Raw genomic sequence first — 26,629 nt, forward strand, 5'->3', positions numbered from 1 at the left:
CACTGAAAAGAGAAAGAATTTTTTCAGCTCAAACAAATAAAAGCCCTGAGGTGACATATTTTCTCATAAGTAAATTTAGTGCCAACCAACAGTGAAAGAATGATCACAGTAATGGGTGATTTTATGAGGATCAGTGATTTATTAAAGAACAGCCTATCTTAGAGAATCTTTCTTAGTTCTCAAACTAACCTCATTATTAACTGATATTAATTATGTCTAGTGTTGTAGTGTCTACTTCCATCACCATCTTAAAGAAAGATATCTCCCTTTAAAGTCACAAAGAGCAATGAATGGGTAGCTTCCTAACAGACAATTTTCAATACAGAATAATAGTTCCCTAAATGTTAAACACAAAACTGAAAAAATCACGAAACAAAGCAATTTAAAATAAAGAATATTATTTCAGAATAATAAAAGGAAACTATTCAGGCAGTAGAACAACTTTCTGAGAACAGAATCAATAGAACAACCTGGAAAACATCATTTTAAGCCACCAAATTCAATACATTCAAGAAATAGTACAGTAGTTTTCTGCCTGAGGAACAAGGATTGGTAACCAATGCAGTGTTTTCAGTTATCTGTCTGAGAATTGGTTTTATTTACTATTTGAATTATGCCTAAGAGCACCAACAGCTCACATATTAGCTTTGGCAGGAAGACAGCTATTCTCATTCTTAGAATTACTGCCTACAAAAACAAATCCAATGTGTCAACTTTAAATTATCTCCTTGACTCTTAGCTGTTGGTTGGCCAGCCTGTCTCTTTCATTAGATGGTAAGGGCATTAAGGGCAGAAACCCTGTCTTACTAATTTTTGTTTCCCAGTTTCTAGCACAGAGGGAGGAATGAAATTAACACATAATTAGGTGTGGAGCCTAGCCCAACAGTCAATCCCCTTTTGAGTACATATTATTTAAAGCTGTCTTAGTCATTATTCCTATCTTTTTGGAATTTGAAACACTTTAAAAAAATTATTTGGCCAAAAGTATCTCTTACTTTGTATTTCTAATTAGCTCATGATAGATTTGCAACATCATATAAATAGTTTTGTTAGTTCACCATGTGGCTGTCATTTTCCTTTGACTTACTGTTTACCAATATCTCAATATCTCAAAATCACTAAATAATATACTGGATTCTAAAGTGTTAATTTAAATACTATCAATTATAAACATTAATTTGTAGCAAACATTATGGGTGACTGAAAGCAAGTTATTTCAAGAATTTATAATAAGGATCCACCAACAGATGATAGTTTTCAGAGTCTCCATATAACCTCAACATCCATCCACAGAAATGCTTCCCCTGCCTGCTAATGTCTTCATCTGCACCTCATTCAGGCTTTGCTGCTCAGCCTCCATCATGAGTAACTGCAAACATTACCTCCTTCAAGGGAGGTGTCTTACAGTTCACATCTAATGTCTCTGTAAATCCAGCAATTCCATCAAGGAAAAAAATACAAAAGAAAAAGAGCAAAAATTAGGATTAAAAAAAGGCACAGGATACCCCTACAGATGCCAAAACTGTAACATTTCAGGAACCCTGCTTTTGGGATTGACCTGGAAACTGCTTGAATTGCTCACAGTCTAGAGAGAAAGATAAACAAGAAAATCAACCGTAACAGTGTAGGATTCAGAGACCACATAGGATTGGGAAGCTGTAATTGATATTAGAATGGGTCATTATAGGAACACAGAAGAAGGTTACCTGAAGAGTGAGGGAGTTTCACTCAGAAGCAAATTCTGAGCTGCATTTGAAAGAGCAAACTGGAGTTAGCTAGAAATAGGAGTGCGAGAAGACAGCATTAAGCAGAAAAAAGACTCACACAAGAGAACTCAAAGAATTCAGCAGCATCTGGGGTCCAGGGTCTGTGTAGGAGCGAAGGGTCAGATCCCCGACAGCCTTGTTAACGTTGACCAGGTGTCTAGACTTCAATCTGAAAGTGAAGGGGAGTGGCTGAAGGATTTAAATCTAAGAAGTAATTTAAGCTGCATTTAAAAAGTATAATTAGAATACCTACTTATTAATTCACAGTGAAAATTTTCCCTAAAGAGCAGATCAGAGGCTGAAGCAAATCCTCCTGGAAGCAAATGCTCTGCCTTCAGGTGGCTGCAGGGGATTCCAGGGTCTGGTGAAGAAAGGGTTTGTGAGGCTCAGGCAGCAGGCCAAGGCAACCTCATTCTTTATACAGTAGGGATTCCCTTACCACCTGCCCAACACCTTTCCTCTGGGTGGAGCTGATAATATTAAGCAATGACTCTGGCAACAGAAGAGGATGGAGAGGGAATGGGTGAGCATGAGAGTGGGAGGACCCACAGTTGATAATGAGGACCTGAATGCAAAGGATTAGGCAGTTTTAAGATATTTGTAAGAGGCAGAATCAGGTGGACTTAGGAACCAACTAGATGTGGAAAGTGGTGGGGAAGCCACACGGGGAAGTAAGGGAGTGAAGGCACATATGTGTGGGAAGACGACTAGATTTAGGACCTGGCTTCTACTACATCTTAGGATCATCTCTTGCCATGACAGAGCACAGATCCTTTACCTCTGCCAGAGAAACCACATGCACTTTCTCAAAGATGCCTTCCTCTCTGGTCTCAGTCCATATACATCACTCCAAATTACATGACTCTTCTCCCTCCCCTGTTCTAGCTGAAAAACTCCAGCTCACCAGTTCTGTCCAGCCTGCCTTCTCTGGCCATTCTCCTGCTTTCCTTCCTGCCCAAAAGTTATGGGTTGAATTGTGTGCCCCAAAAAGATATGTTGAAGTCTTAACCCTTGTTACCTGTGAATGTGACTTTATAAATACCCATAAATATTTGCATATTTAATCAAGTTCAGATATAGTGACTAGGGTAGATCCTAATCCAATATGACTGGTGTCCTTACAAGAAGAAAATGCCATATGAAGACAGAAACACGCAAGAAGAACACCATATGCCACTGGAGGCAGCTGCAAGCTAAAGAATACCAAAGACCTGGTGGCCTGCAATAGAAGTCAGAAAGAGGAAGAAAGAATTCTACCCAGAGTCTCAGAGGGAGCATGGCCCTGCTGACACCTTGATTTTAGACTTCTAGCCCAATAATTGTGAGAGAATACATTTCTGTTGTTTTAATACATTTCTGTTGATGGTACTTTATTACAGAGGCCACAGAAAATTGTGGCCATTTCCAACCATTTCCCTGTGTTCATGTTTTCATGCTTAGAAATCATACTGTATGTGCATTTAAGGCACTTTCTAGTCTGGTAATTCTTTTTTAAAAAATATTTTATTTGTTTTTAGGGAGAAAGGAAGAAAAGGAGAGAAACATCTATGTGTGAGAGAAATATTGATTGGCTGCCTCTTGCTTGCCTCCAACTGGGGACCTGGCCCTCAACCCAGGCATATGCCCTGACTGGGAACCAATCCGTCAAGCTTTCAGTTTGCAGGCTGGCACTCAATCCTTTGAGCCACAGGAGCAAAGCTTTGTCTGGTAACTCTTTGTTTTATATTTCTTCATTTCTATGAGCTTATCATTAAGGACAAGAATCGTGTCTTCCACGATTGTATGCACAATACATCACTGTGCATACAGTGTACTGTTTGGCACAGTGATGCTTAATAAATATTTCTCAAATGAGAAAAAATAAGCCAAAGTTCTTGATGAAATGTGGAGATTGGCAGGAGCTTACAAATGGAGGGGACTGAAAGGGGCTGATAGGGATGCACAGTAGCTCACATGTGCCTCAAGAAGGAGTTTTATCTTGGTGAGCGTGGGTCGATGTGGGAGGTCTCCACCCACAGGGCCCCACTGGCTGCCACGGATGAGAGTAAGTCTACCAAGACATGGTCTGCTTGGGGAGGAAAGGTGGCCAATCTCTCACAGAAGAAGGGCCAGGAACCTTTTCCTCCATGGACTTTTATTGGGTTCAGTTTTCACAGGAATACAGGTAAAGCTCATCAATCATTGTCAGGCAGTAAGGATCTAACAACAGATAGCGTACAAAGAACTACAAGGAATTATTCTGAGTCAGGGTCAGTTAGCTAAGGGGCTATAAAACTTTGGGAAACAAACTAATTTCCTGCTTGGATCCTTACCAGAAAACTGAAAGCATTCTTATCAAAGCAGGTTTCACAGGATTTTATGTATTCTTTCTTAGGCCTGATCACCCTGGGAAACCTGTCCTTTCCAGCACATGGCTGTACCACCCTCTGTCATTGCTTCAGGCTTAAATCAGGCAGGGGAAGTAAGGCAGCAAGAGATTAGGAGACTTCTTGCAGACAGAATGAGTACTCAGGCTATGTCAAAGCCAAGGGGTGAGGGTCCATCATCCCCTTTTGCTATAGTGCCCCAAGTCCTTCCCTTCATTATCGTGCGTGTCTGAGGTCATCCCTCCCTTGAGGCATCTTACCTGTCATTGGCTAACCTATCATGCACTGGGGACCAGGCAGGGTGAAGTAAAAGGGGCAGAGGCAGTGCCCTTGCCAGGGAGATAAGCTGAGTGGCTTATGGTCTGAAAGTGGTTCAGTCAGCCTTAGTCAGGGGGCAGGGGGACAGTTATAGCTTCAGAAACCAGGCAGGGAAGTTCCCAAAAGGTCAGGATAGGGGGAGTGATGATGAAGGAAGCAGCCTTGAGAATCAAGAACAAAGCCCACCCCCCTCCCATTCCTGTGCTCCATGGCACAGGGATGAACTGCCAGCCATGTGGGAGAGAAAAACCAGAAGAGCACAGGCGACATTCTGGAAAGTCATCTGGGGTCTCAGACGGGCTAGACTCAGCAGGCCTACACCAGCACAATAACACCACTTGGTAAGCAGCTACTCCTCAGAGCCTCTAGAGTGTTCCCTGTCCATTGAGCACCCTGAGGTCCACCCCAGTGAGCCCAGAAAGGGGTGGCATTTGGTATGTCAGAGGACTCTGTGAACTATATGAACCTGTACCGTTTTGCTGGCCTTTTTCCTTTCTGCTTTGTTGAAATCAGCCCACATCATTTTGGTTATGAAATAATCTGATTATGCCTAGAGTAAAAGTGGTTTGTTAGTAAGGAATGGGTGCTGGAGTGCCCAGCAGACAGGGCTGAGGAGAAAAACACTGGGATGCCTGAAGATGACACTGGAGAAAGAGGCTAGGTATCCAGGGAGGCTGACGATGACAGGAATGGGAGCCCCGGTAAGTGAAACTGGCATTGGGGTGTGAAAGGGCTTGTCCGCCAGGCCATTGGAACTCTCTGAAAACTAGCTGAGGTAGGAAAGAAGCTCCACTGGCTTAATTGGCTCCTGAAAGCTGCTGTCCCTGGAGGAAAGGGCTTGGCCAGGTCCCAGACCCTGGGAAGATTAAAAATAAAGTTCAATGCTTATACAGGGGAAACAAACCACATCTGTGTGCAATTCTGCTTAGAGTTATTTTAGTATTGACTTAATTTTATTTTATTCTAATCCCTCAAGAAATATAATATCATACTTAATATGTGTGCTAACTTGATTAATCGGAAGATTTTCTCCATGACCACTTTCTATAAATTTTCTTTGTTTCTATGTCCCTCTATAAAAGGAGAGGAAACATGAAACAAAAGCAGTTAACTTTTTAAAATATGTTCTCTTTGACCTTGGAAGAGTATGAGGGATTATATCCCTTATTCATTATTTCCTATTTGAAGGGATCTAGTAAAATCGAAGTGAGTTTCAGCTTTGGTCACACATAAAGCTCCACCATCCTGGACTGAGTCATTCCTAGGACAGAATCAGACATGTTACTGGACTCTAACCTGAAATGTGGCGAATGCAATTGCCTTTGGCAAGCAGAGCTGTGCAGTGTATTTTAAAATGTCAGAATATTAGGGGTAGGACAGACCTTCATAAAATTAAGATAAAATTAATATAGACTAAGGCCTATCTTGGACAGAGTTGGGTTTCCAAGTAGGTAACTCTTATTGGCAGGCAATTAGAAAGAACATTCCACCCCTTGTTGGTGTGGTTCGGTGGACTGAGGGCTGGCCTGTTGACTAAAAAGTCACCGGTTTGATTCCCAGTCAGGGCACATGCTGGGGTTGCGGGCCAGGTTCCCAGTTGGGGGTGTGCAACAGGTAACCTTTCTCTCTTGCATATTGATTTTTTTCCCTTGTCCTCTTTCTGAATATAAATAGATAAAATGTAAAAAAAATACTTAAAAAGGAAAGAACACTCTAGTTATTAACTTACAACTGCAACATCATTGGAGCCAGTGTTAAAAAATTCTAGAGACAAAGCTAGTTTTCATTTTGGTTTCATTTTTAATTCAATTCGGTTTATGATGCTGCCTAGAAAACCCCATATTTAGAAATAGTGAGAAACAAATTTCTTTGTGCTCTTGAGTGTTCCTGATCGAAGATATATTTTAAAATAACCAGAATACTTCAGCATTTTCTACCTTGTGTTTCACAGATAGAAATGTTTGCACATTCCACTGACCCACTTGGCCCCAGGTGCTTGTTTCCAAGCATGGGCTTCTCTCCACAGGCTCCAGTACCTTGCTCTCTCCCGACTTTCAGTCCATGGAGAAAAAAACAACTGGATGCCAATCGCTCTTATGAGCGCTTTGTGGTTCCTCCTAAGGAATTCTAGACCTCCCACACCTGCCTTCAACATAGGAAAACACGGAGGGTCTGAAATCCTATCCAGAGCATAGGCACACTTAAGAATTCTGAACACCTGACTGACACAAATAGGATGATATTCTTCATGAAAACAGCAACATCGCTCTCAGAGAGCACAGAACCACAACTCAGAGAGACCCTAATTAAAACTAGATGTATGTGTTGTGTGTGTGTGTGTAGTAACACAGCATTGTTTTTCAGTAAGTGCTTTGAACTTAGAATGAAAAGAAAGAAAATACCTGCTGTAGCTCAATTTATGGAACCAAGGAATAGTCAAGACCAAGAAAAGAGCCTGGCACACAGAAAGCCTTCAATAAAAGATTTTTGACTGACTATTGACGTAACTTCCTTTTTTAATGCCTAAGGACACCATTATTTGGGGATGAAATTTTACAACTGCTTATTCTTTTATTCACTGATTCAACGAACACTTATCAAGGGCTTCTCATAGACAGGCACTGCATTCATTAAGTTATGCTATTGGGAAGAATTGTGTCTGCTCCCAAAGAGGCCACAGTGGGAGACAGATACCTAGGGAATTATGATACTATGAGATAGAGGAATGCACACTGTTCCTTAGGGTCTCAGTGGAGCCAAAGACTAACTGCCTTAGTGAAATAAGGAAGGAGGCAACCTTTGATGTGGGGTAACTCCAGGGCAAGAATAAGCGGTGGCATTTTGTACAGATTAGTAAAGGCATAAAAAAAAGACCATGGTGTGCTCTGGCCCTTTACAAGGGTAGTTTGACTGGTGCGAAGAACATAGGGAGAAAGAAAATGGGTGTGAAAAGACAGGGAGCCTAGAAAAACAGATGGTGCCAGTTTGTGAAGACCCAAGGAGTTTGGACTTCATGCTACGCAATGAGCAGTCACTGAAGAGTGAGTTCCTGGAGCAAAAGACAAAAGGAGAAAAGGGGCTAATTGTTTGCACTGTGCCTAACACCTTACCTGGCAAAGTGGAACTGAATTTTAAATGAAAGTTCATTACTTAAGCAATTTTTTTGTAGTAAGAGAGCATTATGAAGATGAATAGACAGTAAAGAAAATGGAGATTGGTTCTATGACCAATAATACTAATATTACATATTTGAGAAATTTCAAACTAAAACAAATATAAGGTTCATAAACACAATATTAAAGCAAAAAGTCTTCCTATTGTAAACAATGACTACATGGGTTTTAACAGCACACATATTCTGAATTAAAAGTTTGTACTCCTTATTCCATTATGAGTTCACAGAATAATAAAATGCACTAGAATCAGCCAAAATTAGCAGAATAAAATTACAATAAAGAGCATTTCTCATTTCTCACAAAGTTTACAAACCAGATCAGCTGACACTTACAGAAAATTTACAGTCACACACACAAAAAGAAGAAAAACAGAGTGATTTCTGCCAACCACAAGAGAAACTTGCAGTTTAGCCAAGAAAATAACAAACATTTCCTATTTATCATTCCAAGGCCCTTCATACTATGTACCTTGCCTTCTTTTTTCTTTGAATTTTCGTCAGATAGGCTTTGGGAACAAAGTAACTACTTCTCTAGCTTCCCTTGATTTAACTAGTTTTTAAATGGTGGGAAACACTTAGGAGCTAATGAAATCTTTGTGTACCCTAGAAATGTGCAATCTCCTCAGAAAAGAATTTGGTAACTTGAAGGCTTTTGTGGTGAGGCCCAGGAATCCTGGTAGATACCTCTGAAGAAAAGAGATAGACAACCACAGTTGCAAACCAAAGCCATTTTGTCAACAAAAAATGATTCATATTTGTCCTTGGCTTTCTCTTTCTCTCTTTTTAATACTTTCTGTATTTTGTTCAAATAATCTGCCCCCCCACCCCCGGACTGGTGTGGCTCAGTGTGGACTGAGTGTCTGCTTGAAAACTGAAAGGTCACTGGTTCTATTCCCGGTCAGAGCACATGCCTGGGTTGCAGACCAGGTTGTCAGTTGGAGGCATATGAGAAGCAACCATTTGATTTTCTCTCCCTCTCTTTCTCCCTCCCTTCCCCTCTCACTAAAAGTAAAATAAATGAAATATTAAAAAAAGAAAAATGCTAGTTAAAAAATAATAAATAAATAAATGAATAATCTGGCCCCTTTTACTGTGAATTTCTATCTTGTCCTACTAAATCTGTGATTTTTCTTGTCCCATAGAGGGACTATCTGATAAAGAAAAGAGTAGAACCCCATGCTATTATTCTTAGCAAGGAAAGAGATGTCGCTGACTCAGAGGTCATTAAGTCACAACCTTTGGGTATTTTTCCAGAGGTGGGGGGTAGACAAATTTCTGCTCTGTGAACTCTGATTGATGACTTAGGCAGGTGGAGTGGAGCCAGCCATAGAAGCTATTTTCAGCTTTGGAGTTCTGTTATTGGTGAGAAACCAAGTACTGTTGACCTCAGTAGCCTATGCTGATGAGCAGGGAGTCAACTGGCTCAGGCACTTCAGGGAATATGTTAAAAGTGCCTTCTCTCCTCTTCCCTATAAATAGCCTTGAATCAGACAACTGATGAAATCTTCAAGAAGAAAACAGAAATAATAGTCAGATGTGTTTAAATATACACTATTTGTCTTGAGCTCAGTAGCTACCTCCAAAAACTGAAAGCAGAGTGGAAGATTTCATGCACAATTCATCTCTTGGACATACAAGAAATGTAACACAAATACAGCAAAATTTAGGGCTTGGTCCAGATGACTTCCAACAAGAGCAGATCTCAGCAGAGGCGTAGAGGGTAAGTTCTGTTTACAGGCATTTGGCAATAGCTTCTTTGGGCCACACTAAGAATGAAGTGGTTCAATGACTATAATATAAAGAAAAGCTGTACCAAAACTCACAATCTTATATTTTATTAGTTTTTTAAACACTAAGAAAGCCCTCTACCTCTGTATTCATTTTGAGTGGGGTTGGGAGTAGAAGAAATAATACAAGAAGCAAAAGTTTAACTTTTAATAAGGGAAACATTTTTCAAGGTTGTTCAGTTTCTTCCTCACCTCCTGTTCAGTGTTTTTTATTAACTATAATAAAACACGTTGTATCATACTGTGGCAGCCCTTTTCACAAGAGGGTCTCAAAGCAAGTCAGTGTTTAATTAAGGGCCCAGTCACAGTTAGGTTCAGGGAGGTGACAGCTGGGCCAAAGCAGGAACAAAGCAAATCAGCCCAATAATTTAGAACATGAAGGGAGGTTTTATGTATTCCCTTGAAGACATGATTACCACCGCTCACCACAGCTCCTGCTGAGAGAGCAGGAGAAGCAAGTGTTGGAACCTGCAGTAAAAAAGTAAAAAGGATCCAGGAAGGAAGGTGTCCATCTGCTTCCCCTACAATGAGAACCGTGTCTCTGCCTCAGGGGCTGTGCAGGACTGTCAGAATGAATGGTCAGATCAACTAAACAATGGGAAACTTGTGCCTAGGGACAGGGGTGAGGCCAGGAGAGGGAGGTACCATGGGGTAGTTAGTTGTGAAGGCCTCTAACTGGCAGTTGTTGCTCTTCTGTCCTGCCTGCTCACTTCCCCTTCATTATCACCAGTCAGCATTCATTCCATTTCTTTCCATGACGGGAACTCAGCTACAGACTGGGGCCAGGCAATTAAAACAGAATCGCTTTCAAGAATCCTGAAATTGTTCTTGAGGAAAAGCTCTCTAAGGACAATGAACTGAACGTTGCTCCTGAACGTTAAGAAAGATGAGATTTGAAGCCCAGAGAAAGGAGACTTGAGTGAGATTATTGCCACTGCGGTAAGGTAGAGATAGCTGTTCACCCATCCACATTTTCTCCTCTCACCCCCTATGCCAGTGGCCATACATTGCTGGGGACCAGATGTCAGTTCAACTGAAGGAAGAACTTTCCTAGTTAGAGCTGTCCAAAGATAAAATGAAATACATTATGCAGTGGTGAGCTCTGGGCCACTGCGGTTATTGGAGAAGGGACTGGATAGCTATCTGGTGGGATTGACGAGGCCCTTTTCAGACCTAATAGTTTGTGAATTCACAGAGGGCTGGTCTGCTAAAGGGCCAGTTCTGGGTGGACTAGTCTGCTCTGCTCTGGCCTGTCATAAGGATGTTGAAGAGGACAGCTCAGGAATAAGTGGTAGGGCAAAAGCCTGATAATGAAGTAGTTGGGGACTGGGGGTAGGAGTAGAGGGGATGGGATTTCTAGAGCTGCCAAAACAAAATACCACAAACTGGGTGGCTTTAAACAATGGAAATGCAATGTCTTGTAGTCCAAACTCAAGATTTCAGCAGAGTTGTTTCCTTCTGAGAGTCCTAGAGGAGAATCTGTTGCATGCCTCTCTCAGCCTTGGGTAGCCCAGGTATTCTTTGGCTTGTAGACACATCACTCAAATCTTCTGTCATCACAAGGAGTCCTCCTCATCTGTCTCCACATGTCTACCTTCTTATAGGGACACTAGTAATATTGGATTAGGGGCCCACCCTACTGCAGTATGACTTAATATTAATTTAACTAATTTGATCTCCAACTATAATATTTCCAAATAAGGTTACATTCTGAGGTATTGGCAGTTAGAACTTCAAAATAGCTTAATTTTAGGGGGACACAATTCAACACATAACAGGAAGCAACTTGCTAAGTCACTGAGACCTCCTCTTTTCCCATCTGTACAACTCCAGGACTGACACTTCATGTAGAGAGTCTGGGTGGCTACAGTGGACACCACTCCCTCTGCTGGCCCTCCCTTGACTTTAGATACAGCAGAGTTCTGAGCTCGTTCCCAGGGCTTCAGAATTCAGCCTTTCCCTATACTCCATGGAACCAGTTCCCCTCATGACATCCACAGCACTCCCAACCCAGACACCCACATATATATCCTAACACCCTAGAGCCTTAAGCTCTTTCCTTCTCTATATCAAAGTCCTTCCTGGAATCTTTTATTTACACCCAGACACAGAAAAACTTGGAAAGTGTGTTTGAGGATTTTGTTTTTTGTTTTTCTTCTTTGAGATTCTCACAAAGACCTACAGAGCTCCCAAGGCTCTGGCTTATTTCACTCAGGGTTGCACACATGGTTACCTTAAGTGAATTTCCAAGATTTAGGGGGAAAGACATTATAAACCACGACTCTAGAAATTTCTGCCAGTAATTCCTTCCATGGAGTTACCAGCACAGAAGGAGACTGTGGTAAAATGCAGAAACATCAGACTAGAAGACACAAATCTTAAGTCCTATGAACACACACTATGGATGAATGGTGTGACAATAGTGGCCAGGTCATTTCCCCTGTGTCCTTCAATTTCTCCAAAATTTATTTCTGACAATAAATTAGACAATTTCAATGTTGATATTGTGCTTTCACAAAAGTCAATATTCTATGATTTCACAATAGATCTCCAAGGGTCATTTCAATGCTGATGTTCCACAATTTAGTAATAGAGTTAAACTCTTCATGTGGGTTAAACGGAAGAAAAAAGGAGCCCTATTACTGTGAAAGTCAGCTAATATCTTTGAGGAATGATGTCACCTTTTGAGCCTCTATAGGCTCAAATATGTCACAGTTATCCCCTCTATAAAACATAGAAATAGCAATATGGACTTCATAAGGTGGTGGGGATGAGGGTGTTTGGGGATATTTACAACCCTATACAGAAGCAAGCCAGGAACCCCTCTCTCAGGATGTTCTATAAAACACTCCTGTGCCCCAGCACCAATGGTACCGACAAGCCTGCAGAGAGGGCCAGGAGGGGCGGGGCGAGAATGTTGGCTTTGTTCTGCCCCGCCCCCGCCCTAGATATCGCGAGAGGGCGGGACCTGTTCGTCCGCTTCAGCGTCGGCGTCGCTCCCGCGCTTGGGCAATAAGCTGGCTTCTCTCCGCCAGCTGCGGTTAAAGTGCTGGTGGCTGAAGGCGGGCGTAGGGCGGTCAGCCGCGCCGGCTGGACGCCAAAGCGTCGGGGTCATTGTGTCGTGAGAACGACCCCGCTAACCGTCTCTGCGACAGCAGGTGAGGGCGCTTTAGCCCCAAGCGGGCTTGGCGGCTGCCTGGCGAGTCTCGGCTCGCGCCTAGACCTTTTCCTTCCTGGACCCGACGCCAAGCAGCGACCCTGAGCCGACCGCCGGAGGGGCGGGCAATGGCGGCCTCGACGGCCTCGCACCGGCCCATAAAGGGAATCCTGAAGAATAAGAGCTCTACGACTTCCTCTATGGTGGCCTCGGCGGAACAGCAGCAGCCTGGCAGGAGTGTCGACGAAGACCTGAGGTGAGTCTCGAGGGATGGCCGCTCGCGGCCCTGGTCAGCCTGGGAAGCCCCTCGCCCTCCCTGCGGTTACCGACCTCGACCCCGGATCCTGAGCGCGAGCGTGCGGGGAGGCTGCGTGGATGTGGCTCCTATGCCACCCCGGTCCCCCTCCTCTGGCCATCCTGGGGGGTGGAGTGTTTCTAAAGAAGGCAGTAGCTATGACGCGTTCATCTCTCTCTCTCTTTTTTAAGTATATACGCATATATAATATTTTAAAACCACACGTCATAATCTTTGTATTTTGGGGTATTGGAAACATTAAGAATCAATTTGAAGTTTAAAAGCTTCACTTGCTAAGCTTTTTTTATTTCTTAACTTTGTGTCCGAGGGATCTAAAATTCTTCAATAATTAAAGTATTTTCTTGGCTAGGGAACCCTTGGCTTGGGAACTCTAGTTTCCAAAAAATAGACAGTTTCATTTTTCTAATTGTCCTTCAACAGTCATTCCTTTTTACGTTAACATTATCAAAAGCATCATGCTGCACTTACACTCTCGTGTCCTGGCTTGTCATTATTTCTACACCTAAGAGGAACCAAAATTTCCGGAGCCTTTTTTATCCGTATTTAATGGAAGACTACTTATTGTTAATTATATTTGGGCCTGCAGCCAGAGTTTGAGTGCTTTCTAGTCTTTGTTCTTTTTGGAAGACGTATCTAATCTCAAACAGTTAAGAAAGTAGCAATTGAAAATAATCCAGTGATAATTTAGTTACTCTTACATACTTACAGGTACACATGTAAAAAGACATTGACCCCATAGCACTATATGTAATAAATACAGGAGGCAACCCAAGGTCCATTAGTAAGACTGGTGAAATATTAATTGTGGTACATCTGTATAATGAAACAACATATCAGCCTTTTAAAAAGAGTGAGATTAATTAGATGCTTACATACAGAGAAAGATATGTAAGGAGGAATGCTCAATGAAAAAAATAGCACTGATAACCCAGTGGAATAGCAGTGCTATGGGACTTGGTATAAGATACTAAAAATATAAGGACTCTACATTTTGAAAATAAGGCTTAAGAAAACTTACTGAAATCTGTAGTCATAAAGGTAAAATGAGGATGTTCAGGAAACCCTAGAATATTGGAACTAGGGCACACCTGTTTGAAGAGCCATTTTAGGTCTATAAAAGGAGCTCCTACTCAGTGATAGTAAATTTATGTGGATTTGTATTACCTTGAAGAAAACATAAGTAGGATCACAACTTAGAATCATGACCTTGGGGGTTGGAAAGGACTAGTTCATCTAGCAACTCCCCCACCCCTACTCTTTTGAATGCTTGAATCTTACATTCCCTAACACAATTTTCTAACCTCTATATGGGATAAGCCACTTCAAATGGGGATGGAGCGGTGGTCCATAGTTGTAGGTCATGGGATTCAAAAAGCAGAATCTCTCCAGAACCTAGTGTATAACAGGAAGACAGAGGTAGTTTTAAAAATCAAAACAAACTGTTGAAGGCTTTTATGGAGCTTCAGGGTGTCTTGGCAGCAGGAGTACAGTTCTCACTAGCATTTATGTTTTTGCAATTCTCCAGTGTGAACTTTGATTTTTGTTTGGCTACCAAGTAGCTTAGAGTTTTCTTCCATTTTTCTCTGCTTTCTTAACTTCTTTTATTCCCAACATTGATCTGGCATAAAAACCTGGCCTCACTCTACATATGGCTTGGTCTCTCTATAATTAGGGTTTACCTCCAGATCTTTCTACCTTGAAAGCCACTGTATTAGGCTGACTCACCTACATAGGGCTGCTCCTTCTGTAGGAGCTGCTAGCAAGGCAGGTGTCACTCCAATGGGACCTTTTACAAGGTTGGTGACTTCAACTGATTTGTCTAGTTAGAGGGTTATAGTCCTGTCTTTTATTTTATTTTATTTTTTATTGATCTTAGAGCGAGATAGAGAAAAGGAGAGAAACATCAAATTGTTCTTCCACTTATTCATGCATTCACCAGTTGTTTCTTGTACATACCCTGAGCAGGGATCAAACCTGCAACCCTGCTGTATATCAGATCAGTGCTCTAGCCAACTTAGCTATGCAGACAGGGCTAGTTCTGTTTTTAAAGGGAGCTACCACTTCCTAATTCATTGAGGTTCATGATGTTTTGCTCCACGTAATAAAAGGAGATAGGCTTTTTCCATGATCAGTTGTATGTGACTGTAAAGCGGAAAGCTAATTCTATTGGTAATACAGTGACCCTTGAACAACATGGGCTTGAACTGCACAGCTCCACTTGTATGTGGGTGTTTTCTCCTGTTATTTTCTTAATAATACTTTATTTTCTCTAGCTTACTTTAGGAATACAGTATGTAATAATATTAAATATACTAAGAAAGTTAATTGACCATTTTGTTATAGATAAGGCTTCTGGTCACAGTAAGCTATTAGTAATTAAATTCTGGGGGAGTCAGCACCCCAACTTCAGTGTTGTTCAAGGGTTAACTGTATAGTAGACATTATTATGTATATATGTCATGGCTCATACAAACAATATTAGCAATTTTATGAGCCTCTTTGAACACAAACAATAAAAGTATAGATGAGCACATTTGAAACAAACTTTTCATAATGTATAATTTTAATTTAAATATAACTACTATTTCTCCTTTTATATAAAAGAACTGAAAATAAGTAACTTTCAATTACATTGTGCTTCAAATTCATAAAATAGTAAGTGTAGAGGTCTAACTTTAAATCTTGAAACAGTATAAAGCAAAAAAAATCTCATGTTAATATGAAAATGAGATGGAAGTGCTTAGCACTGGTTCTTTACCAGGGCTGTCAATGAGTTCTGGTTATTTTTGGTAGTTATGTTCTAGAAAGTTCATGAGGAAGCAATGATTAGGAAGCAAAAATTAGGTTTCTGTAAGCCACTGCTCGCATTTTCATCGACCAGTCAGCATATAACTTTTTAAAAATAGTTTCTGTTTAAGACATTGACTTTTCAGTCAGTGAAAATGAAAAAGTCTTTTTGACTTTCAGTCAAAAAGAGATGTAGGTAAACACAGCTCACCTCCTCACACAACCAGATCAAAATTACCGTTAAAATATAGAACAGCTGTTACTCAGAAATGTCAGAAATCAAGTTGAATGAAAGTCTGACAACTATGGAATTAAAGAAACCACATCCATCTAGACTGGTAGGAGGACAGGAGGTTCAGAACAGGCTGTTCCACACCCAACATGTGGTAGATAAAAATTCACAGTAGGGATATGTTGGAAGCAAGGAGTCCCTGCCCCACACCAGGGTACCAGTGCAAGGAGGATAAGTCCCCATAACTTTTGGCTATAAAAACCAGCAGGGATTGAGTAGGTGGAAGAAACTACTGGATTCCCAGGAAGTTCCTCTTAAAAGCCCTGCACACAGACTTCAGACTCACTTCCTCTGATCTGCAGCCCCAGCGTAGCAGCATGAAAGGTACCAGTGGCATACAAGGAGGAACTGAAGTATCTGGCATCAGGGCAAGAGCTAGGGGACAGCTTTCTCTCAGACATAAAGGCAGGCAGGGGCCAGTGTTCCTTTTCTGAACCATCCCCCCCACAGAGCTGGCAGGCAGATATCATATTTGGGACTCCATCAACATGACTTGCACTCTTTGCCTCACCCTGGTGTTTGCCTTAGACTCAGCTCTACCAACTTAGGAGCCCACCCAAACTGTTAACAGTGGTTTTTCCATGTGAGTGGCTGGTCTTGGCTCATTCTACACATCTTCCTAAATCCTCTCAAACAAGCAACAACCAGCCTCAATGGTCCCCCAGCCCCCATACCACTTGTTAAGTTGCCCCAGGTCTGGCACTAGCAACAACCAGTCTAAGTTCACAGCTTGGATCCACCGGGAACCTCCAACTCTGTACAAATAGCAGCCACCTGCAAATTACTTTATAGCTCATGCTGAGAGACCCTGGGCAGAACACAGGTGGGGGCTGACTTAGGCTTGCTCCACCCAGAAATCCCAGAACCTTCATACCTCATGGACAGCTACAAACCACATCAGACACCACTATCCTGCCCCTGCACATCTGATCCTCCATGGAAAGTCGAGGTTGGTGGTCAGTGGTCACAACCAGTCCCCTGCAGCTGACTGGCATGGGTAAGTCCCTCTGATTGACCCTCCAACAGCAATCAAGGCCCAACTATAAGAGGAGGTAGTACTCACCCACCTGGAGTGCGCACCTCAAGGACCAATTTTGGGTGGTAGGAGAAGCTGTGCTACTGGAGCCTACAGGACACCTACTACCACAGGCCATACTACCAAGACAGGTAGTAGTTCTACCTAATACATAGAAACAAACAGGGAGGCTGCCAAAATGAAGAGACAAAGAATCATGGCCCAAATGAAAGAATAGATCAAAACTCCAGAAAAAGAACTAAACAAAATGGAGAAAAGCAACCTTTTAGATGCAGAGCTCAAGATACTTATCAAAGACAGCATAGAAAAGGTCCAGTCAGAAACAAAGGATACACTTCCTTTCCATGTGGTTAGTGCTCTTGCGACCATGGTGAACATTCCTAAAAGCCGTCGGACTTTCTCTAAGAAGTGTAGCAAGCATTAACCCTACAAGATAACACAGTACAAGATGGGCAAGGATTCTCTGTATGTGCAGGGAAAAGTAGCATTATGACAGAAGCAGAGCGGTTATGGCAGGCTGACTGCCGATTTCCAAATAAAAGGCTAAAACCACAAAGAAGATTGTGCTGAGGCTTGAATGTGTTGCACCCAACTGCAGATCTAAGAGAATGCTGGTATTAAGAGATGCAAGCATTTTGAACTGGGAAGAAATAAGAAGAGAAAGGTCCAATTGAACCAGTGCTAAGCTTCATTTTTTGTTTTATTATGTGACAATAAAATCTTGAGGATATGTTCACCCCAACCCCCAAAATAAAGGATACACTAATTGACATAAAAAACAATTTACAGGGATACAACAGTAGACAGGATGGAGCTGAGAATCATATCAATGATTTGGAATATAAGGAAGCAAAAAATAACTAATAACAGGACAAGAAGAAAAAAGAATCCAAAAAAGCAAGGAAAGTGTAAGCAGCCTGGGACAATGTCAAGTGTTCCAATGTTTTCATCATGGGGTGCCAGAAGGAGAAGAGAAAGAGGAAGAAATTGGAAATCTGTTTGAAAAAACGATGAAGGAAAACCTCCCTAATGTGGTGAAGGAAGTAGACATGCAAGTCCAGGAAGCACAGAGAGTCCCAAACTATGAATGCAAAGAGGCCCACTCCAAGGTACGTCATAATTAAAATGCCAAATTTAAAAATAAAGAGAGACTCTTAAAAGCATCAAGAGTAAAGCAGTTAGTTACCTACAGGCGAGTTCCCATAAGATTATCAGTGGATTTCTCAAAAGAAAATTTGCAGGGTAGAAGGGTAAATATTCTAAGCGATGAAAAGTAGGGACATACACCCAAAATGATGCTACCCAGCAAAGATACCATTTTAAATTGAAGTGCAGGTAAAGAGCTTCCCTGACAAAAAAATATTAAAGGAGTTCATCATCACCTTGTTATATGTTCACTATATGAAATGTTAAGAGACTTATTTAAGAAAAAGATCAGAACTTTGAACAATAAAATGGCATAAATACATATCCATCAACAGTTGAATCTAAAAAAAACAAGCAAATAAGAACAGAATTGGAAGCATGGATATGGAGTTTTTTGATGGTTAACAGATGAGAAGGGCTCTGGGGATATGTGAAGACTAAAGGGATTAAGGTGTACAAATAGGTAGTCATAGAATAGCTACGGGATGCAAAGTACAGTATAGGAAATGGAGTAGCCAGAAAACTTACACACATGACCCATGGACGTGAACAAAGTTGTTGGGATTGCCTGAGGGAGTAGGGGTACTAGGTGGAGGGAGGCAATGAGGGGGTAAATTGGGACAGTTGTAGTAGCATAATCAGTGAAATATAATTTTAAAAAAGACATCCAACATATGGCCAACAGCACTATCACTCATCCTGAATGAAGTTTATCCAACACACATATTATCTCCATAAGGTACGTCACAGCCTTCTTGCGTTTGGGAACACTAAACAGCACCTCAGTACTACACTTGGGAGCAGTTTTAAATAGCAAGTTCACCCCCCAAAAACAAACAACATGGTACTAAATATACTTCAAAAAGTCTGCTATTTACAGTATGAGAACTGAAACAACAAATAAAGCATCTCCTTGTTTAACCTCAACTGTGAATGTGCATTGAGCAACTTAAATTTTTCTTTGCTCTGTGCACGTCCTTGAGAGACTGAGAAAGTGATTACAGATAAATTTCAGCAAGTACCCTTATTTGCAAATGCAGAAAATTCAAATAACCATACTTTTTATTGGTGCTTTTATCATGTAAAATGCAGTGGTAATTTCTTTTTTTTTCTGTGCACACCATTCTAGGCTCCCCCCTGCCATCTATTGTAAGAGAATATTTTAATATAACATTTTATTTAACAAGAGACATTACCAAGGGTTTTTTTAATAAATCCTCTCCCAAGGATATGCTTATTGATTTGAGAGAAAGAGAAACAATGATGTAAGAGAGTAACATCGATAGGTTGCCTCCCCTATGTGCCCTGACCAGGGATTGAACCTGCAACCTTTTGGTGTACTACACAATGCTTTAGCCAACTGAGCCACCTGGCCAGGGTCCAAAGGATTTTTTTTAAGGCTAGAGTTCAATTGTCTTATTCATTTATTGTGCTCCTTTTTAGTAGGAATAAGTTCAAATGTTTATTTATAGTATAGATACATATATTATTATTAGATAATATCTCAAATCTAAATATACACTTAAAAGTGAGGTTTTTATAATGCCATATTTCAGATGGTTTTTAGAATTTTTTTAATACAGTTCTCGTCAAAGCATATTCTTATGTCTCTGCTTTATTTATTGATTAAGTTAAGTAAGTAATTTAGAGAGGAAGGAAGAAAGAGAGTGAGAGAAACATTATGTGTGAAGGAAACATCAATTGGTTGCCTCTTGCATGCCCCCAACTTGGGGCCTGGCCCACAACCCAGGTATGTTCCCTGACTGGGAATCAAACCTGCAGCCTTTTGGTTTGCATTATGATGTCCAATCCATTGAGCCACACTAGTCAGGTTCTGCTGTTACTTTTCTATTCTCTTTATACTTTGTACTTGTACTGTTATCTTTAGTGACTAGTTTCTTCAGGTACTGTTTGTCAGGTACCATTAAAAACTGATAGAAGGCCCTGGCTGGTGTAGCTCAGTGCACTGAGCGCGGGCCTGCGAACCAGACGATCGCGATTCGATTCCCAGTCAGGGCACATGCCTGGGTTGCCGGCCAGTTCCCAGCAGGAGATGCACAAGAAGCAACCATACATTAATGTTTCTCTTCCTCTCTCCTTCCCTCCCCCTCTAAAGATAAATAAATAAAATATTTTAAAAAAAACTGATAGAATCTGCAGATCCACATAACTAGGCATAGATAAATTTCACTGTATTGCCACATACTGTTCAGATAATTAGAACTGTACCTCCTGTGACTGTGGATTCCCATTCTACCAAGACAACTTGAATATAGTACATAACTGGTAAAGATCTAATGCAGCGATTTTTCAACTGGTATGCCAGAATTTTAAAACATTCAAAGCTGATTAGTCAGGGGCACTGACCCCTTTTCCTTTAGATTGTCAAATTAAAAATGAAAATAGCCAACACAGTAATAGCCATCCAGTGTAAATAGATTATACTTACTTTTTGATGATCCACAAAATAAATATATCATTTTGGTGTGCTGCAGAATTTTGATAATTAGTTTGTGTATGCCATAAGATGAAAAACATTTGGGAATCACTGATCTTAATGTAACAGATCTAGTAAGTATGTACATTTTATCAAAAACAACTGATAAAGTTGACTCTAAGCTATACCATGCTTTTATGTACCACCAAGAAAGAAAAAAAATACTAACAATTATAAGATGACATCTATTTAAGATATATACTGTTTTCAGAGACATTAAAATAAGACAGTGTATATTTTGGATTATTGAAAATATGATATTAAATGTCACTAAAGCTGTTTTGTGAGAAGTGTATAGGGTAGTAATTTATCAGGGGCCAAATTGCCTGGGTGTGGATCCTGTCTGCTACTTATAAGTTCTGTGACTGCCAGTGAGTTATTCATTATGTTCATGCCTAGTTTAATTATTAAATGAGTTTTTAAAAAAGCAAAATATTTAATTCAGTATCTCAACCTCAAATGTTAGTGTTATTCCAGCAAATAAATATAAAAATTAATTTTTTGCACATCTCAGTGGTTTTACACAAAATGCTTTGGAATCACTGTGTTCAATTCAAATTCTATAGAGTCTTGGGTAATGTAGGCAAATTCTGCCTGAAAAAAAATTGCACTTGGATTAATTTCCTTTAGTATTTAAATTTTATAGAAACACACTTTAACTTTGTCTTTTTCTGCCTCTAAAAGGATATGTCATACAGTCAAAGGCTCATTGAGTAAAACTTTCTAAAGGTGACTTTTTGTTTACAAATTACTTTCATTGCTAAGTCTTACTCTTAATAGTTCAGGAATGGTGTCAGGCATCAAAGTCGTGTAATTTGTCAACCTACATAAATTGCATCTTCATTAAAAGGAAGAACCATTTCTTAAAATGTGCAATTAAAGTTTAATACTTGGAAGCAAAATCATGCTTTCTACTCCAAGAGCAGCTAAAGTTATCAAAATGAACAAGTGACAAAAAACAAGGAAGTATGAGTAGGTCTTTGAGATGGCATCATATGAGCTATCATAAATGGAAGTAAGAAATGGTGACTTTTTCTGGACCAGATGTAGGCTGTAGGAAAACCACTCATCCAAGATGAAGAGAGAAACTAAAACTAACAGGTACTTTTACTCTCACGGGTGATCTGCAATGTAAGTGGTGGATCCCCCCCCCTTTTTTTTTGGTAAGTGGAGATAATAACCCAAATGTCATAGGAACAGTTCCTGATACTGTTGAAATTAAACTCAAGTTCATTCCTTGGGTTTTATTACTCCACAAATAATATTAATTCTGCCAGAACTTTGGAGATACTAATTTCCATATCCACTGTACTCTGTTGTTTTTTCTGTTTCATTACTTTCCACCTAAGAAGTCCCAGCATCCTTTGGAGCCCGTTGTTTTGTGCCTTTATTTAAATTCATGTTTTTGCAAGATACTGTTACCATCTTTGGAACTGAATAATTCTAAGGATTTCTTTTTCTCTTAGTATTGTGTTAAAGAATAGTGAAGCTTTAAATATATAAAACCTAACTCTGTTTATTGTGGAATGTAAATTAAATAGCAAACTGGGAAAAATTGGTGTTATATGTGAAGTGGTCTATACCTTATGTATACCTTTGGGTTGTATATAATATGGATTAAACCTCTTACAAGTTTATAAGAGGTTTCCGGTAGATAGGCAAAGGATTTAAACATAGCTTATACAAAATAAAATAAGCATCTTTCATATTATTTATTAAGTAATGAGCAAAAAAAACACAAAAAAGCTTTTAAATAGTTATTTATACTTCAGTATTGGAAAACACGTACAAATACCCAATCCTGGCAAAGTTTTAGTCATTATTGGGGTCCTTACACAGAGTCGTCTTTTTAAAAAGCTATTTGGCAACATGGAGTAAACTGTAAAGCTCTTAGTAAAATGTAATCCAGATATGTCTGTCCTGGCAAACTATCATTGTGAGAGAGAAACATCGATCAGTTGCCTCTCGTATGAGCCCCCACTAGGGACTGAACTTGCAACCCAGGCATGTACCCTGACCAGGAATCGAACTTACCACCTTTCAGTTTGTGGGCCAATGCTCTAACCAACTGAGCCACACGGGCCAGGACCAACCTTTGTTTGTTAATAAAACAAAAGGTAGGTAATCTTGAAAGGAAGTTGTAGCCAAAAGTACTTTAGTGTACAGGGAAATAGCAAGAAAGGAAGTTTTGACACATGCCACAACATAGGTGAACTTTGAAGATATTAAGTGAAATAAGCCTGTTGCAAAAGGACAGATTATGAATATACTTACATGAGGTACCTGGAATGGTCTAATTCATGGAGATAGAAAATGGGATGGTGATTGCCAGGGGCTGGGGTGCAGGTGAGGGTGAAAAGTTAGTGTTCCATGGGTACAGAGTTTCATTTGGGGAAGGTGAAAAAGTTAGGGAGATGGATGGTAGTGATGTTTGCACGACAATGTGAATATACTTAATGCCACAGAACTACATGCTTAAAAATGGTTAAAATAGTGAATTTTATCTTAGGTATATTTTACCACAATAAAAATATGAAGGAAAAAAGCACTTATCCTGAAATGAGGACACTGTGGGCCCTTTAGGGGTAGAAAGGCAGAGAACATAAAGTCAGGCTCACCTGCCAAGAGCGGACACATGTAATTTTTAAGGTTACTCTAAGGATAGAGAAGTGAATATAATTTTAAAATGTAAGTATGGCATTCTTAAAGAACATTTCAGGATCGGGATATTGGTAGATTTGGGAAAGCTGGAATTAACTACATTTAAACCTCAACAGTGTGGACCAAATGCAGAAGATATGATTTGAATCTGTATAACATCTACATTGATTATTTTTAAAGTAGTATTATTTTCAAATATATAATCAAGTGATAAACTGTACGTGTGACAACATATTGTTGGCTGGCAGAGAAGTCTTTGGTGTCCTTTTTATTGGGTAGATAAAGGTTTGCAATCAGACATTAATTATTTAATACCTAAGTAGTTGTGCAAATATTTTGTTGAGTGGATGTTAATGGGTGTTTATAAAGCACTTATAAAGCATTTCCCTTTCTCTTAAGTAGATTTGTCCCATGTGTGTATCCCCTTATCAATGGTTTTGCTTCTCACAGTTTCAGTTACCTGTGGTCCAAAAATATTAAATGGATATGAACAACTATATGCCAACAAATTTGACAATGTGGGAGAAATGGGTAAGTTCCTAGAAACCTACAGTCTTCCAAAACTGAATCTAGAATAAAGAGAAAATCTGAATAGACTGATTACAACCAACTGATTACAAAATTGAAACAATATCAAAAAAACTCCCAAAAAGCAAAGTCCTGGACTAGATGGCTTCACAGGTGAATTTAACCATCCAAAGAAAGACAAACTCCTAATTTTCTCAAATTATTCCAAGTTAAAAGAGCAAGTATTAAATGACCCATGGACAGTGCCAACAGGGTGGGGATTGACTGTGGGAGCAGGGGTCAGGAGAGCAGGGGAGAACAATGGGGAAAAATTGGGACAACTGTAATAGAACAATAATTAAAAAAAGAAAAAATAATTTACCTACAGAAATAATCAAATTATTCCAAAAAATTCAAGAGGAGGAAAGATTCCTGAACTCATTTTATGAAGCCAGTGTTATCCTGATTCCAAAACCAGATAAAGACATTGCAAAGAAAGAAAATTATAGGCTAATGTCCCTGATGAACATAGATGCTAAAATTCTCAACAAAATATTAGCAAACTCAATTCAGCACTGCCTTAGAAAGATGATACACCATGATCAGGTGGAATTTATTTCTGAAGTACAAGGTTGGTATAATATCCACAAATCAAATAACGTGATATACCACATAAACAAACTGAAGGATAAAAAATCATATGATTATGTCAGTAGAGGCAGAGAAAGAATTTGACAAAATCCAGCACCCATTTATGATAAAAACTCACAGAAAAGTGGGAATAGAGTGGACATACCTCAAAATGATAAAAACTCTCAGCAAAATGGGCAGAGAGGGAACATAGCTCAACATAAATGCCAACTCCCAGCTAACATTGTACACAATGGGGAAAAACTAAAAGCATTTCTCTTAAGATCAGGAACACAGGGATGTGCACTTTCACCAATTCTACATAGTACTGGAAGTCCTAGCCACAGCACTCAGATAAGAAGAAGAAGAAATAAAAGGCATCCAAATTGAAACGGAACTAAAACTCGTTATTTGCAGATGACATGATATTGTATACAGAAAATCCTAAAGGTTCTACCAAAAAGCTCCTGGAACTGATAAATGAATCTAGTAAAGTAGCAAGATACAAAAATTAATATTCAGAAATCAGTTGCATGTTTATATGCTAATAATGAAGTATTAGAAAGGAAAACTAAGGAAATCCTATTTATAATTGTATCAAAAAAGTAAAATAGCCAGGAATAAATTTAACCAAGGAGTTAAAAGATCTGTGCTCAGAAAATTATAAAACATTCAAGAAAGAAAATAAAGAAGATACAAATAAATGAAAGCATATACCGTGCTCGTGGATGGGAAGAATTAGCATTATTAATATGTCCATATTACCCAAAGCAATCTATAGACTCAGTGCAATTCCTGTCTAAATGCCAATGGCATTTTCCACAGAACTATAAAAAATACTTGGTACTCGCTAGCTTTAGAACTCATCAAATCTCGTACTTGTCGCATTATAAGAGGAAAAAAAATGTTACAACCCTCTACGTGTGCTGGCTACTCATAGGAATTGCTATAACTTCTCTGAGACACAGTGCTACCCCACAAGAAAAAATGTTTCAATTGCCACTTACTCATCACTCATCAGTATGAATTAATGACGAGTACTGACATACCACTGTAATCCAAAAATTTATATGGAACCACAAGAGACCTTGAATTACTACAGCAGTCTTAAGGGGAAAAAAGCAGTTGCAGATATCATGCTACCTAATATCAAACGATACTATAAGGCTATAGTAATCATAAAAGCACAGTACTGGCATAAAAACAGACACATAGGTCAGTGGAACAGAATAGAGAGCCCAGAAACAAACCCATGTCAATTAATACATGACAGAAGAGGGAAGTACAGTGGGGTAAAGATAGTCTGTTCAGTAAATGGTGTTGGAAAAATTTGACGGATCAATGCAAAACAATGATACTAGACCACCTTCTTACACCATATGCTAAAATAAACTCAAAATGTATTAAAGACTTAAATGTAAGATTTGAACCCATAACTCCTAGAAAAGAACATAGTAATTAGAATCTTGGGCATTTCACATATCAGTATATTTTCTGGTATATCTTCTAAGGCAAGGGAAATGAAAGAAAAATGATTAAATGGGACTACAATAAACTAAAAATGTTTTGCACAGGAAAGGAAGCCATAAACAAAATGAAAAGACAGCCTACTAAATGGAAGATGCTTGCCAGTGGTAACATCTGATAGGATTTTAAATTATTATTATTTTATTCAATTACAGTTGCCACATTTAACCCCCATCCCAGGCATCCCCATCTCCCTGTTCTGCTTCCACCCCCACCCCTTGGTTCTACCCCTTGGTTTTACCCCTTGGTTTTACCCCTTGGTTTTGTCCATGTGTCTTTTATGGTTGTTTGTGCAAACCCTTTGCCCATTATGCTCTCCCAACTCCCTCTGATTACTGTCAGATTGTTCTTCATTTCAGTATCTCTGGTTATATTTTGCTTGCTTGCTTGTTTTGTTGTTTAGGTTGCTGTTAAAGGTGAGATGGTATGTCCCTCTCCACCTGGCTTATTTCACTTAGCATAATGCTCTCAGTTTCATCCCTGCTGTCACAAAGGATAGGAGCTCCTTCTTTCTTTCTGTTGTGTAGTACTCCATTGTGTAAATGTACCATTGTTTTTTTATCCATTCATTTACTGATGGGCACTTAGATTGCTTCCAGCACTTAGCTGTTGTAAATTATGCTGCTATGAACATTGGGGTGCATAGGTTCTTTTGGATTGG

At 39.7% G+C, this 26,629-nt stretch overlaps 1 protein-coding gene and 1 long non-coding RNA gene across 3 annotated transcripts in view; one reads left to right on the top strand and one right to left on the bottom strand.

Moving 5' to 3' along the window:
• Positions 1-1,833: 1,833 nt before the first annotated feature.
• Positions 1,834-12,983, bottom strand: LOC118980844 (uncharacterized). Its single transcript, XR_005065229.1, has 3 exons — positions 12,900-12,983; positions 2,020-2,127; positions 1,834-1,935 (listed from the first exon to the last, which is right to left on the bottom strand). It is a non-coding gene; the product is annotated as an uncharacterized LOC118980844 (long non-coding RNA).
• The window catches only part of PPP1R2 (protein phosphatase 1 regulatory inhibitor subunit 2), a 42,913-nt gene continuing 28,670 nt past the window's right edge, over positions 12,387-26,629 (top strand). The window contains exon 1 of one of the 2 annotated variants that reach the window (XM_037037495.1): positions 12,387-12,825. In XM_037037495.1, coding sequence (XP_036893390.1) covers positions 12,698-12,825 — 128 coding nt within the window. In that variant the 5' untranslated portion in view covers positions 12,387-12,697. The remainder of the gene's footprint in view (positions 12,826-26,629) is intronic. The other variant, XM_037037496.1, reaches the window with a different exon arrangement.

Source organism: Sturnira hondurensis, unplaced genomic scaffold (genome assembly GCF_014824575.4).
Source record: "Sturnira hondurensis isolate 20B ecotype Veracruz unplaced genomic scaffold, ASM1482457v3 Scaffold0023357, whole genome shotgun sequence".
NCBI classification, from domain to species: domain Eukaryota; kingdom Metazoa; phylum Chordata; class Mammalia; order Chiroptera; family Phyllostomidae; genus Sturnira; species Sturnira hondurensis.